We start from the raw sequence: 14,073 nt of genomic DNA, 5'->3' as shown, positions 1-14,073 counted from the left end.
AAGCCTCGGCTTCCTCATCTGTAACATAGGTATAATAGGCACTTAATTTTATAAAGTGTTGTGAGATGTAAATGAGATGCTATGTACAATGCACCTAGCATGGTGCCTGGGCTACAATAAGTATTCAATAAAATTCATTATTACAATACCGTTCAATAAAGTTCATTATTACAACCTTAGAGTCACTTGGTAAAATATAAACTAAGTAAAACTGTCCTGACTGCATTATTAAGTTTGTTTCTCTAGTTCATTATCTCCGTTAACTAGGCTACACAGCAAAAGCGTACACACAGTATCATGTTGCTATGGGATGGTATGAAACACTTATTTTACTACAAAATATCTTGATTTCTGTATCTAACCACACTTCCATAATAAAGAATATATAGTATGTGTATGTGTGTGTGTATCTCTGTGTTTACATTGCACTACTATCTACTTTTTGAAACAGACCTTTTTACCCAGGACATAGAAATAGATTAGTCACTGGTTCTAAGGCAAGGATGAGGGCACATGGCCCTGGGATTTCTAAAATTGTATATATTGCTATTGTAATGCTCACAAATACACACTGATCCTATTTTTTTCTGCCTAACTCATTCTAAATCTCCCCAGCTTTTCTGATCAGCAAGATAAAATGAGATAAAATGTACATAAAAGTTTAAGTTTATGTATTAAGCACCAAGTGTTAGAGTTCTCCAATGACAAATACAACCAACACATCACTCAACTTGCTTTGGGAAGAGAAGTTTTAGTTATATTTCAAGGTCACTTGCATTTTATAAACCATCTAAACAGGTTTATAAAAAGGATTTTTGTGATGAGATCAATATTTTATCTGGTCTTATCATTTGCATAAGTGGAGAATTGAAGACGAATACATGCAGTATTTTGGGTAATATTAATATCTTTCATTTGGCTTGAATAGAGGATGGGAGTAATAGAAAATGAGTTTTGGAGTTTAAACTGGGACTACGGCATGGAAAGTTTTGTTTATGGGGCTAAGAGATTCAGATAAGTTTCTGAAAGCCAATGACATTCTCTGGGAATAGACAGTATAATAAGAGTTCTGTTTCAGTGATATGTAGTTGGGATCTAAGTGTGGATAGTAGAAGGTGGAGATTAGAAATAAAAAGATCTGTAGAAGATCATTGCAATAGAGTCAGTAAGAGTTACTGAGGACCATAACTGTGAGGGTAAAGACCGAAGATAAGGGACATGACTGAGACATTATCAAAGTACACATGACATGATATGATTAAATGTCTGTTTGAATGATGGGGGAAGCAATAGAATTGGAATAATGAAGATAATGCTAAGATTTCAAAACTGGTTGACCAAAAAGATTGTGATACTTTTATAAAAATAGAAAACATAGAAGGAAGAACTGGTTTATAGAGAAAAGAATAGTGTAGTAATTTTTTTGGCACATGGTATTTTAAATTTAGATGTCCAGACGGAAGTAAGATAATGGGGTTTGGAACTTCAAAGAATGACCAGTTGCTAGACATGTGTGTGAACTCAGTTATGGATAAAAGATAATTCTATAATTATATATAGTGTATGTATATGGAAGGGTTAGTTGTGTGGATGTGTGTGGATGTGTGTGGGGGAGTATGTATAAAGAGAGAAAAGAGTATATTGTGAGAACAGATGTGACATTAGAGGACTATAAATCTCATTATACAAATAATGGTTGATCTGTGTAACTGGGGAAAATTTTGAGTAGATATGATACCTGTTTTCCAGAATCTTAAAGACTATTGATTGGAAGAGAAAAAGGATTACAGTCTGGAGAGACTGCAAGAAATTATATTTTAATACAGAAACTAAGATGCTATAATTTAGCATCTAGTTATTAAGTATAATATTGTGTTCACTTATGTAAGATGCCAACTCAACATCTACCAATGGCCATTAAACTAAATACATTATTATTAGTTTCCAGTTTGGTGGCTAAAACAACAGAAATGTATTCGCTGTAGTTCCAGAGGCCTAAAGTCTAAAAACACTTTCACTAGCTGTAATAATTTTGTCAGCAGGGCCACACTGCCTCTAGAGGTTTTAGAGGAAAATCTGTTGCTTGCCTCTTCCAGCTTCTGGTGGCTACAAACATCCTTGATTACTTCACAACACTTCAATTTTTGAATCTGTGGTCACATTGCTACCTCCTCTATATGTATCAAATCTTCTTCCAATTCCATTTTGTAAGAACACCTGTGGTTGATTTAGAGTCCAACTGGAAAATCAGAATAATTTCACCATTAATCGTATCTGCAAAGACTTTGTCATACAAAGTGACATTTATAGGTTCCAGGGATTAGGACCTGATATCTTTTCAGGAACCACTACTATAAGGTTCTTCCATTTTCATATCTTTACTTAAAACAGCTCTACAAGAGAGGTACCATATTTTTACTTCCTCTTAAGTAGAATAACAAATGAGTCTTAAAGACACATTTTGGCACATAGCTAGTAGGTGTCAGACTTTAAGCACAGTTTTGCTTTTATAAAGGCTGAACATTTGTTCAGATTGCTGTACAACATGAAATTAAACTCTGCTTTGAGCATATTTGCTTCCATTTTGCACTTACTGAAGTGATTGTGCACTGAGCTGCCTACATAATAGCCACACTTTTATAAATCTCAAAGTGAAAAGAGATGGCACCCACATTAAATAGTCTGACAGCTACAAAAAGTGGCATCTCACTGATCATAGTTGGAAGTACTTGAACATATTTATTGGCAGGTAGGCACTCAACAGTTGAAGAAATCTGACAAATAAAAGTTCCCTCCACTACAGCTTTCTGCCTAATATTACTACTGCTCCTGAACCCTAGAGTACTAGTCTTTTTTCTTTTTCTTTTTTTTTTTTTTTTGCCTCCTTACAATCTCCACTTTCCCTGTTGTCATCAAGCCTTTTTTCTCAGGCTTGCGACAGCTGTTTAGTATTTTAAACAGGCAATGATAGTTTACAACCAGCATGGTTTTATGTTCATATAAATTTATTATACACAGCACATCATAAGTGCACCCCCAACCTATATTTACATAGCCCACTGTTTTTAACTCTTAGAGCCATCAGACTTGTTGTAGTACAATCTCTCATTAATCTTTGCTGAGCACTGCATAGTTGTTATGATCAACAGTTTACGGATGTGGAACAAGCAAGAGCAGGCTCATGTTCACAAATTTGAAAATCAGATAAATTATCTCTCTCATATAGTATGTTCCTGTGAAAAAGAAGGTCATTGGAAGGTATGTGGGAAAAAAATCTCTGACATTATCAATAATAACTAATGGTAGATTTGGAAGTGGGAAACTGAGAAGACCAGATCTTAATTCCAGGATCCAAAATGAGCTTGGGCATCTTTATGGAGTTTTGTTTTTAGAATTTTTTGTTTGTTTGTTTTCAAATACAAAAAAAAAAAAAATGGTGAATGTGCCATAGAATCCTAGCTTTCGTAAGTGAAATGTGGAGAAATGTGGAGATCACTTTTAAATATAGACTTCTTGCAAAGTGTCTGTAAACATTTTGCAAGTGATAGGGCTTCTGAAAAGACAAATGAAGACTTAGAATCTTTTGTACTAGAAATATTTATGTGCAAACATCAGCTAATCATGCAAGTGATGTAAAATTCTTCAGCAGAACAAAAAAAATGTTTTTTCTCATTATCTAGGGTTCTCAAAGACTTTTTATCTTGTTTTAATAACATAATAACATAAAATATTCCCAAAGGAATATTTTCACTAACTAGAGAGACTTTGAGGACCTTTTTATAGATCATTGAGAAAGGCTTATTTTCTCATTTTCATTTGTTTTGTTACACCCTGTAAGCTTAGTTATACTTGGGTTTATCTTTTTTAGTTAAAACAAAACAAAAAAGAACTTCTTCGGGGATAAAACAATTTCCAATGTGCCTAGATATTATTTTGTAGATAATATTCATTTCATTTAATTTGGTTCGACAAACAGGTATGAATTATTATGAGCCTAGTCATGGGGCTGGTGTTCTAGGAAGTATAAAGATTTAAAAAAGAAGAGGAAGAATCTCTGCTCCAGAGTGACTAATGTAGTTTGTATGTGTGTTTGTGTGTATTTTGTAGAACATAACACAGGGATGAAAGTCAAAATTAACATAGAAATAACTATTTTTTAAGATAAAATAGGCCAATACTTTTAAGATATTCAGACAAACTGCTATCTGTCATTAAGAGAGAAATCACATTCAAATGTGAGAATGGAAGATTTTATTCTGAAAACACCACTTGGAGCAGGCTTTGAAGTGAATGGAGCAAGGGAGGAATAAAATCCAGAAGGAGGGAAATAGGCATGAATAAAGCAAGGCATTTACAAAAAACAAGTGTATTATGGCCACTCTGTGGGGAAGACTACAAGATGGGCTAAGGTAATCATCTGAGTCATACTGAGGACAGTCTTTGATGCCAAAATGTGGTATTTAAATTACATTCTGTATGCAGAGGACTCTTTAGAAGATCAGACCATAGAAATATTTATTTGGCAATGGTATGGAGAACAGTTTGAAGTGGGACTAAAGTGGAGTCAAGAACACTAAGAGACACAGTAAGAAATAATGAGAACCCTCTTATAACTGGTAAAAATGGGAACAGAAGTGAAAGGATAGATCCAAAAGCCACTGCACAGGTAGAACAAGACTTGGAAAGTAACTGGAAGTAAAAGATGAACCCAGTAGGTAGCCAGAGGTGACCCTGGATATCATCTACAGAAATAGCTAATAGGAAAACACAGATTTATAGGATGGGAGGAAAGTGATAAGATTACTTGTGAAAACCTCCTCAAACACATGTTCCATTAAATGTACATTCTCTTGCATTTTTACCTGATGCTATGTTAGCTTATACATGTCATTAGCATCTTTGATCCTGTGTGAAAACAAATCAACCTCTGAACTGAGTGATATAAAGAAATATAAGACATAGTCTCTGCCTTCATGGAAATTATACCCTTTTTGAAGAAAATAGAACACCAGATATGTGACTTTGGGACAGACATTTGTATAAGGATGATGAGAACATTCTTACTACTGTATGGTCATCTAGGTCAGGGGTCCCCAACCCCTGGGCTGCAGACTGGTACCGGTTTGTGGTCTGTGGCCTGTTAGGAACTGGGCCATACAGCAGGAGGTGAGTGGCGGGCAAGCAAGCGAAGCTTCATCTATTTTTGCAGCTGCTCCCCAGAGCTAGCCTCACCACCTCAGCTCCACCTCAGATCATCAAGCATTAGCTGCTCATAGGAGCACCAGACTCTGGTGCCAAAAAGGCTGGAGACTGCTGATCTAGGTGATTATTTAGTAACATAAAAGGTAGTCATTACTAAGTACCAAATGAATGATATAGTAGGTAGTAGATACTACAGAAATTCAGAGAAGTAAAGATCATTTCATTATTTTGGTTAAGCGATTACTATGATCAAGGCTTCATGATAGGTTAGAAAGGCACAGTTTCTGCCTTCAAGCAATTTACAATTTAGGACTGCGAGATACTGTAAAAAAATAAGTACGATAAAGAGTTAACAGATTCAGGGAGAATCAGAAGAGTGAGTTAGTGACCAATGATATAAAGATAAAAAAAGGAATACCACAACATATTTCTCTTTTCAAATTGTACTTCTTTTCTTTTCCCCTTTACTTCTCTTTATTCATAAAAGTACTTAAGTAATGATAGTAGAGATTATAGAAAATATACAGAAATTAGTTTAATTTTTCTCATGTAAAAATTATTTTTTATTCATTTAAATAGCCTTTTTACTAGAAGATAAATGAATCTCTTATGACTTTTAAATTTCAATTTACTATAAAAATTTAACTGGTCCTCATCCCTTTGCTCACTCTAATCACAATTTACTCCTGCTCCCTTCTTCATATACTAGTCAAGCTTCAGTTACAGCTGCATTACTGTGCTTGTCACTCTAAGCCTCAAATACTTGATGTGGTGGGGGGCGGGGGATGCAGGGAAGGAGGGTGTGAGAGAGTCCTTCCTCTTGTAACTAACACTATGCTTGGTACATAGTAAGTGTGCTCAACAAGTATTTAATCAAAATGGAGTTTTTTCCCTTTTGACTCAAGCACTTAATACTCAGGGGCATGTGGTGATAATATTTTAGATAGACTAGTTCATTCTCTTCAAGTATCACATAACCATTCACACACTATTGAGTTTAGTACTATTAAAGGGTAATTTCTCTCCTAGGAATTGTCCTGTTGCAGACACATTTTACATATTCAGTCTTTTTATCATCAGTAAGCAGGTAAAGAGATTAAAATAAAAGTTTTTTTCAACCGTGCAGTCATACACATAGATTTCATTTTGAATGGCCTGTGTATTCCAAGAAAAAATATTGAAGTATTCTTATTGAAGGCACCCACACCCAGAACTACCCAGAAGTTATATACCTCTCTTAAAAACAAAAATATTAACGTTTAATTTCTGTACCACACTATCCACCCAAATAACTTAGAGAAACTATAATTCTTTTCTTTTTATAACAATTTAATAAAACCTAATGAATTAACTGAAAACTCTGTTTTGCTCAATTTACAAGTTTTGGTTTATTGTGATACCTTCGATTTATTTTGTTTAATATAGTATTTTTACTATTACTTTTAATTCACACATTTTAATAACTTAAAAGAGAGCTTTTATGGGTTTTTTTTTGCTCAAATAATTTCCTTTTAGGACATGAAAATTTAATAATTAATAATCAATCTATTGTAGAGAACTTCACAGCAAAATTGCTTCGACACATATTATTTCCTTTCTAATTATAGCCCTGCAACAGTATTACTATTCTTATTTTATTTTTAACAAATAAAAAACTGAGGACAAAATAAGGTAAAAGACATGCTTAAATGCTTATGTTTATAGGTACCATCTGTAGAGCCAGAATTAAAATGGAAGTATTTGTATTCCTCAGTCGGTCCTCTTAATATTCAGATAAACACATATGCCATACGACGGCAAAATACCACTGGATGTTTATGCTGAATAATAATAAACATTTTTTGACATTTACACATGCTAGACACATCCTAAGTACTTTACATGCATTGGTTCATTTAATCTTTGCCATGACTCTATGTTGTTTAAACTTGAGAAAACAGAAGCCCAAAGAAAGTAAGTAATTTGCCCAAGAAAACGCACCTAGTAAGTTATTGAACTAGCATGTGTGCCCACCCAATCTTTACTGTGTTTCCTTAAGCATCATTCTCATTGCTGCCATTGCAGTGACAAGAATAGATTCAATGAAACAAATGTGAGTTGATAAAGTCTTCTATAACTACACTTCCTATCGGTAAACTTAAACTTATCCTTGAACCTGTAATTCTGTGAAGTACTTTAGTGAAAATTGAATTTGTTTCACTAAAACGAATTCTAAAAGGTAATTTCTATTAATAGTAACTCTTTAGTGTTTTATATTTAATATCTGATGAAAATTTTACTATTTGAAAAATACCTTCCTATTTGTTATATAATTTAGAACTATTGCACCTTAGTTCCAATTTGACTACACTGTTATCAGTAATGATTTAAAGTATGCTTAATCAAATAACAATGATAATACATAATATGTTATGCATTATCAAAAATTCTGACATAAAAGCAGATTATTTGTTACATCTAATGATTTATACAGAGAACTGTCGTATTCTATGCATTCAAAGTGTGGAGAAAATAAAGTTAAGCATTTTTTCTTAAGTCATAATATAAACATTTGAACCTATTCGGTGTTCTGATTGGGAGTCCACCTTGCCTAAAGATAGCTTATGAACTAGGAGGATTAAAAAATAAAAGTGTATATTTGCTCATTCTTGTTAATGTCTGTACCTATTCTACATTCTTTTAAAAAAATTAAAGAACCTCTTAATATCATAGTAAACTCAGTTTCCCACTTTCTTTTTCTTTTATGTAGAGTTTAAAGTCTATAGTGAGACACATTTGAAAGTGCCCCAGTCATTTCAAATACTTAATGTTATACCATAAAATAGCCTATGAGCTTCACCAGAGCATCTGCCGTGTACCTCCCTTACATTCTAGACAGTCTGGCACATGATTGTGCTCAATACAATTCTGTTAGCTGAACTGGTGAACGCCTTTTTCAAAGATATCTTTCTTGATCTTCCATCTTACACTACTAGAGCAATTTCTTTCCATTAAGCATTGTATTATGGAGTTTCTGCATGTGTGTGTGTGTGTGTGTGTGTGTGTGTGTGTGTGTGTGTGTGTGTGTGTATAAATTGTAATGACATTAGGCATAATAACTGTATACGATTTACTTAGCTAATGTGTGGACTTTATATAACTCTGTATCCTCTTTAGTGTATGTCATTAAGCGTTTTCTCCCCAATGGATACAAACAGAATGAAGCATTTACTCTGGTGTTATCTATTACTGTCGACCCTTGAACAACACAGATTTGAACTGTGCGAGTCCACTAACATACAATTTTTTTTAATAAATACGAATAAGTGCTGTAAATGTATTTTCTTTTCCTTATGATATTTTAAATAACATTTTTTCTCTAGCTTGCTTTGTTGTAAGAATACAGTATATAATACATATAACATACAAGAAATGTGTTAATTTGTTAATCAAATGTTTATGTTATTGGTATGGCTTATGGTCAACAGTAGGTTATTAGTGGTTAAATATTGGGGGAGTCAAAAGTTATATGTGGATTTCAACTGCTTGGGGATGGGTATCAGCACCGCTAATCTTTGTGTTGTTCAGGGGTCAACTGTATCCTTTTTCTATACTGTCTTCTGCTTCAATATCTCAATCTAATACTCTATCCCCATGCTTAATAATAGGAAATTACTTCTCATCATTACTTCTTCATATCCTTAAATATAAATTGGTTTCCCCAGGTATATATAGTTTAATCCTTTAGTCATTATTGGGAATGAAAATTATAGATTCCTCTTTAGGGATTTTTGGTTAAGGTAATACAGAAGATTGACAGAAAGGATAAAAATCATTTATTTATCTCCTATGCCATACTAAGTTGGTGGGCATCATGCTAACTTGGATCACATTCAGCCATAATGATAATTAGATAAACAAATGCTGCACCTCCTCCACCATCTTTACCTCTACGTGAACATATACATACAAACCCTTCACAAATTTAAAATCTCTAAAGGTGAGCCTGAACACCTGTACATTTTTTAAAAAATCACAATGATATACTCTCATTTTTGAGAATTATTTTATTAGACACTTTTCTGTTATATTTCATTTACTCTCAAAATAACCCTGTGAAGAAAATACTACCCCATTTTACAGATAAGGAAACTGAAGGAGCTAAGAATCTCTCTTAAGGCCACAGGACTATTTTCCTGGGAGCTAGAATTTGATTCCAGATCAGGACTCCAAACCCATTCCTTTTTCAATATTTTGCCACTAAAATTTAGTACCAATAAAAATTGATCCTACAGGCAATCTAGTCAATAGAAAAGATGGTTGGGAACCAATATGGGTCTATCAGTCAGGGTCTCAGAAGAAAGAGGAAGCACATTAATTTGGGTCATTTGAGAAAAGTTGAATATCGACAGTTTATAGTGGTGTAAGCAATACACTCTTACCAGTTGCAGTGGACATGGTTAATACTTGTAGACCTGAAGATGTGAACCTCAGTTTAATGGACTCTGGGAAAAAGGATGGCAGTGGGAGGAAGAGAGGGGGAAAAAAGGCAAAAAGGAGGTAAAGAGAGCTGTCATACAGGGTTGTGCTTCTTGATCCAGGGATGCAACTAGATCCCAGAAATCCTGGAGTGGGGTTAGGTGAGTCATGGTCTTGCCAGTCTTTGTCATTGGCTGAATCCAACTGAAAGTCAGAAGCAAGGGACCCTAAGGACGTAGTTTACATTATCAGCCACTAAGGACAAGAAGGGTTCAGAATGGATCAGAGTAAGTCAACAAGAAGTGTTAGAACTGTATTTTCTCTTTTCCACCCCTCAGGTTCACCCTCCATTCTTTCTTGCTGTAAATGACAATGATGGGGACAAAAGAAACAGCTATTTGCTTTTGTATTCTTTAGTTCATAATTGCAAATATTTCTGAAATGTACTAGTGTACTTTCTTACTAAGATCCAAAAGCATCAACATTTGTTCTAGGTTTACTATATTACAGACAAAAAAGTATGAAGTACTGGTTAACCCTTTTTCCATTTGCCCCAAGAATACTCACTGGCAGTGTTTATGGCTACAGCGTTTACCCTGAGATAACTTGCAGATTATAGTCCTAACCTTACCCTCAAAGTTTGCCATGAAATATTTCACTTGTATTATTGTTTTTACATTGTTCTAGTATATCGATAGCCTTTGGAAACAAATTACATCATTCTATTTATAGCATTCTGTTTTTTAGTAGTTCAATTGCTGAAAATGTCAAATCCTAGAAAACAGCATTCCTACGGATGATGTTAAATGAATGCTGGCAACTAGGTGCACTTTTTTTTTTTTTTCCTTAACAGGAAGAAGTTAAGCCTTCCCTCAGCTAGGGACATATTCCTTAAATTTGGAGTTTTTTTGTTTGTTTTTAGTTCAGTTAATCAAGGTATTGTTTACTTACAGAAAAACTCACCCCTTTTAGGTATTCAATTCTGTGAGTTTTCAAAAATGTTAACAGTTCTGTAACTAACACTACAGTTAAGATACAGAATATTGCCATCATTGTAAAAAGTTCTAAAGCTTTTTAAAATCTTTAATCCCACTCAACCGAATATTTGGTATCAATTTTTGTTTATTCTGATTTTAAATTAAAAAAAATTGATGTTATCACCCCACAGTGAATTACACAGTGTGCTATTATGAAAAATATTTTTCTCAGTTTGTTTTCCCACTCTTCTGAGTAATATAAACTATTCATATTGGTTATGAACTTATTTCACTATATTAGGCTGTGGAAAGGTTTATCATTTTGGCTGCACATTGAAATCGCCCGGATCTATTAAATGATCTGATGGCCAGGAAGCATCTCATTAAAGCAAGATATGTGGGGTTGAGATCAAGGTGTCAATAATCTGAGTTTTCCAGGTAATTTCTTATGTGACGAAGGTTGAAACCCTATAAATTAGAGCAAATTTTATCAACTCTGGCTGCCCAATAGAATCTCCTGGGCAATTGCTTAGAAATACTAATACCATTCCCCCCATTCTGATTTATATAACTTGTTCATAAAAGTGGACAATGAGAACAAATGAGATTTGGGTAACTTAATATATCTGAATGGTTGGGCTCCAGTTAATCAAGGTTTTATTATAGTTCTGGGTATGTGGTGATATTCAATAAATGTTAAATGGGTGTCCTAATCCCACAGCAGAGTCAAGGAGAATAATATATGCCCTCTCTTGGAAATAAACTGTTTGTGTATTTGAAATAATTATCTTGGTAAAGTATCACTTTCTGAAAATTGTCCTCCTAGATAATTTAACTCAAATGGTACCTTGTATTTTAAGAGAACATTATACTTCAACTATACTTTTTCACCATAATATTAGGCACATGTATATCTTATAGCACTTTCATAATTATCTCCAAGGAAATAGACAGGAAACAAGATTAAAAGATTGAGAATAAGATTTAAACCAGCCTCCCACTTGGAAGCATAAATGATGCTATTGCACCTCTGGGTCTGGAGAATACTGCTATTTTGTAAAATAGAGCACTAGTACTGTCTGCTTTTATAATGACAAAATACATACAAAAATAACACCTAATATCAATAACTAGAACAGAAATGAACTAAGTATCTAATGAAACAGTTATGGGATTAGCAAAATATTTACATATGATATCTTTTATAGATTTCAGGAACAAGAAACTAAAACAAAAATCTTTTTAGCATAAAGTTATTGATGATCTATTATAGCAATAATACTCATTAAGCAAAATTTTAAGTTATAAATAATCAGCATGCTGCATATTTTAATGTACACTAATGGCAGTAGAAGTGGTATTTAATTCCTCAATATAAACTAGTGCAACAAACAATATTTTTTTAAAGATAAATGTTCTTATTTTAAAACCAAAAATATAAAGTTTATTTGATTTGATGTTTCCACTTCTTATTTAATTGTTCTACTCCTTTTCTCCCTTTTAGGACCACCTCATAAAATGGCATCACCTAAACAAGAGCATGAAGATAGGAAACATGACAAAGTCACAGATAAAGGAAGTGAAAGTGGGACTTCCTGTAATGAGCTCTCTACTTCCAGTTGTGACAGTCACTCAGAGGCAAGCACTCCCCAAGACAACCCACCCAATGCCCAACAGGCAACAGCTCACCAACCTAATACCTTAACATTGGATCGTCCCTCCAAAAAAGCACCTGTGCAATGGATGCCCCCACCAGACAAACGTAGAAACAGTGAACTCTTTCAGACACTCATCAGCAAGTCTCGGGAAACAAATCTTTCCAAAAAGAAAGTCTGTGAGAAGCTCAGTGTGGAAGAAGAAATGAAAAAGTGTATTCAGGATTTTAAAAAAATTCACATACCAGATTATTTTCCAGAGCGCAAACGCCAGTGGCAATCTGAACTGTTGCAGAAGTACGGGTTATAGTAATTATCACATTCCTGCAGTATTTCAATGACATTCAATGTTTACTACAGTGTCACCACCTGACTGTGCCCTAACAATGGTCAGTGTGATGCTTGCTGCTCTTCCTTTGTGTGAACAGTGGATGCAGGACAGTATTTTCTTTCATTCTTTTTGTTGCTTTTCTTTTTAGAAATATGTATTAAAAAAAAGAAAACCAGTTCATGTTGAATCAAAATGCTGTATCTGATTCAAACCATTTTGCAAGAATGAAAGTATAATGTGCATGAGCAAGAAGCTTAGAATCTTGATTTTTTTGAACTGTGGTCAACTGGGTATGTTTGTCACTTTGTAATTCACCAAAAAGAAATCATATTACTTCAATTAAAATGACAATACGAAAGAAGCAACATCAAGTATAATGTTAGATAATGGTTTTGGGACTGAAATACAAAACTGTTTAAATGTTAATGCAATAAAACAAGTATTATTTTTGCATGAGCACAATGTTATAAATCACAAGACATAGGGAAGATCTGTTTGTTTCTTGGAAAGAAAAAATATTACAAAAATAACGCTAAAAAAATGTTTTAGGCAAAGCCTATAAATGTATGCTGTCTAAGAGACTGAATCTGTGATTTTTTGGTGTATGTGTACGGTGTCCTGTATGTTAAGATGGTGTAAATATGCCTTATACTGTTGTGTTATGGCACTGACATTCATCTATTAATGCTAGTCATGATTATTTCTGTGAAATGATTCCTCACATCAGGCTGTGAAAATTGGTATGATGATGCTCTGAAAGATTCTATTATTATGTTAATCAAAATAATTGAGGGAAATAGTAAAGAGCTTTATGTGTTTATTAAAAAAGGAAAATATATTAGAATTCCTTGATTTCTATTGACTTTTCTTTAAAAATATTCTACTTTTACATTGTTTTCAATCTTCTTTTAAAATCCCAAGCTGGAGAATGAGATGTTCAGCCTTAATGATGACAAGTTAGAGTTTTAATATAATTTAAAATGGAAATTGAGTCATATCCAGATAGCCTTGGTATTGATTAATAAACCCTTATTCCACAAGATAAAAGACGTCATCTGAAATGATATTTTGCTTTACCATTTCTACAGAAAGAAATGCATAATATCATGAAATTTCTTTAAAGAAAAGGCTAAGAGAAGGTTAAAATATCTTCGAGAATTATAGAGCTCAATCTCCTCTATGATTAGTTGAAATAGAAGTTGAGTAGCTCTTGTGGATAATATGTGGAGGTAAGCAGTAACTCAAAATTTAAAATCTACATTCATTTTCTTATGTATTTTTAGATTTGTCACTCTACTAGTATATAAAATACCATCAACAGTGGACTATTAAAGAAACAGATAAATGATTTATCTTTAATGACTGATCGAGCTTTAGAGAAAGAGCTACTCTTAAAATCTTCATTTCATTTTGGGAAGATTGGAAGTCTCACCATGGCTTGATGTAGTTG

General features: G+C 33.6%; 1 protein-coding gene across 1 annotated transcript in view; it reads left to right on the top strand.

The window, feature by feature from the left end:
* Positions 1-13,467, top strand: part of KCTD8 (potassium channel tetramerization domain containing 8) — a 244,961-nt gene extending 231,494 nt beyond the window's left edge. Inside the window, exon 2 of the mRNA XM_011362799.1 lies at positions 12,142-13,467. Coding sequence (XP_011361101.1) covers positions 12,142-12,602 — 461 coding nt within the window. The 3' untranslated portion in view covers positions 12,603-13,467. The remainder of the gene's footprint in view (positions 1-12,141) is intronic.
* Positions 13,468-14,073: the final 606 nt, after the last annotated feature.

The sequence above is a fragment of the Pteropus vampyrus genome, unplaced genomic scaffold (genome assembly GCF_000151845.1).
Source record: "Pteropus vampyrus isolate Shadow unplaced genomic scaffold, Pvam_2.0 Scaffold79, whole genome shotgun sequence".
Lineage (NCBI taxonomy): Eukaryota > Metazoa > Chordata > Mammalia > Chiroptera > Pteropodidae > Pteropus > Pteropus vampyrus.
The sequence above is the reverse complement of the archived record's forward strand: the minus strand, read 5'-3'. Positions and strand labels throughout refer to the sequence as shown.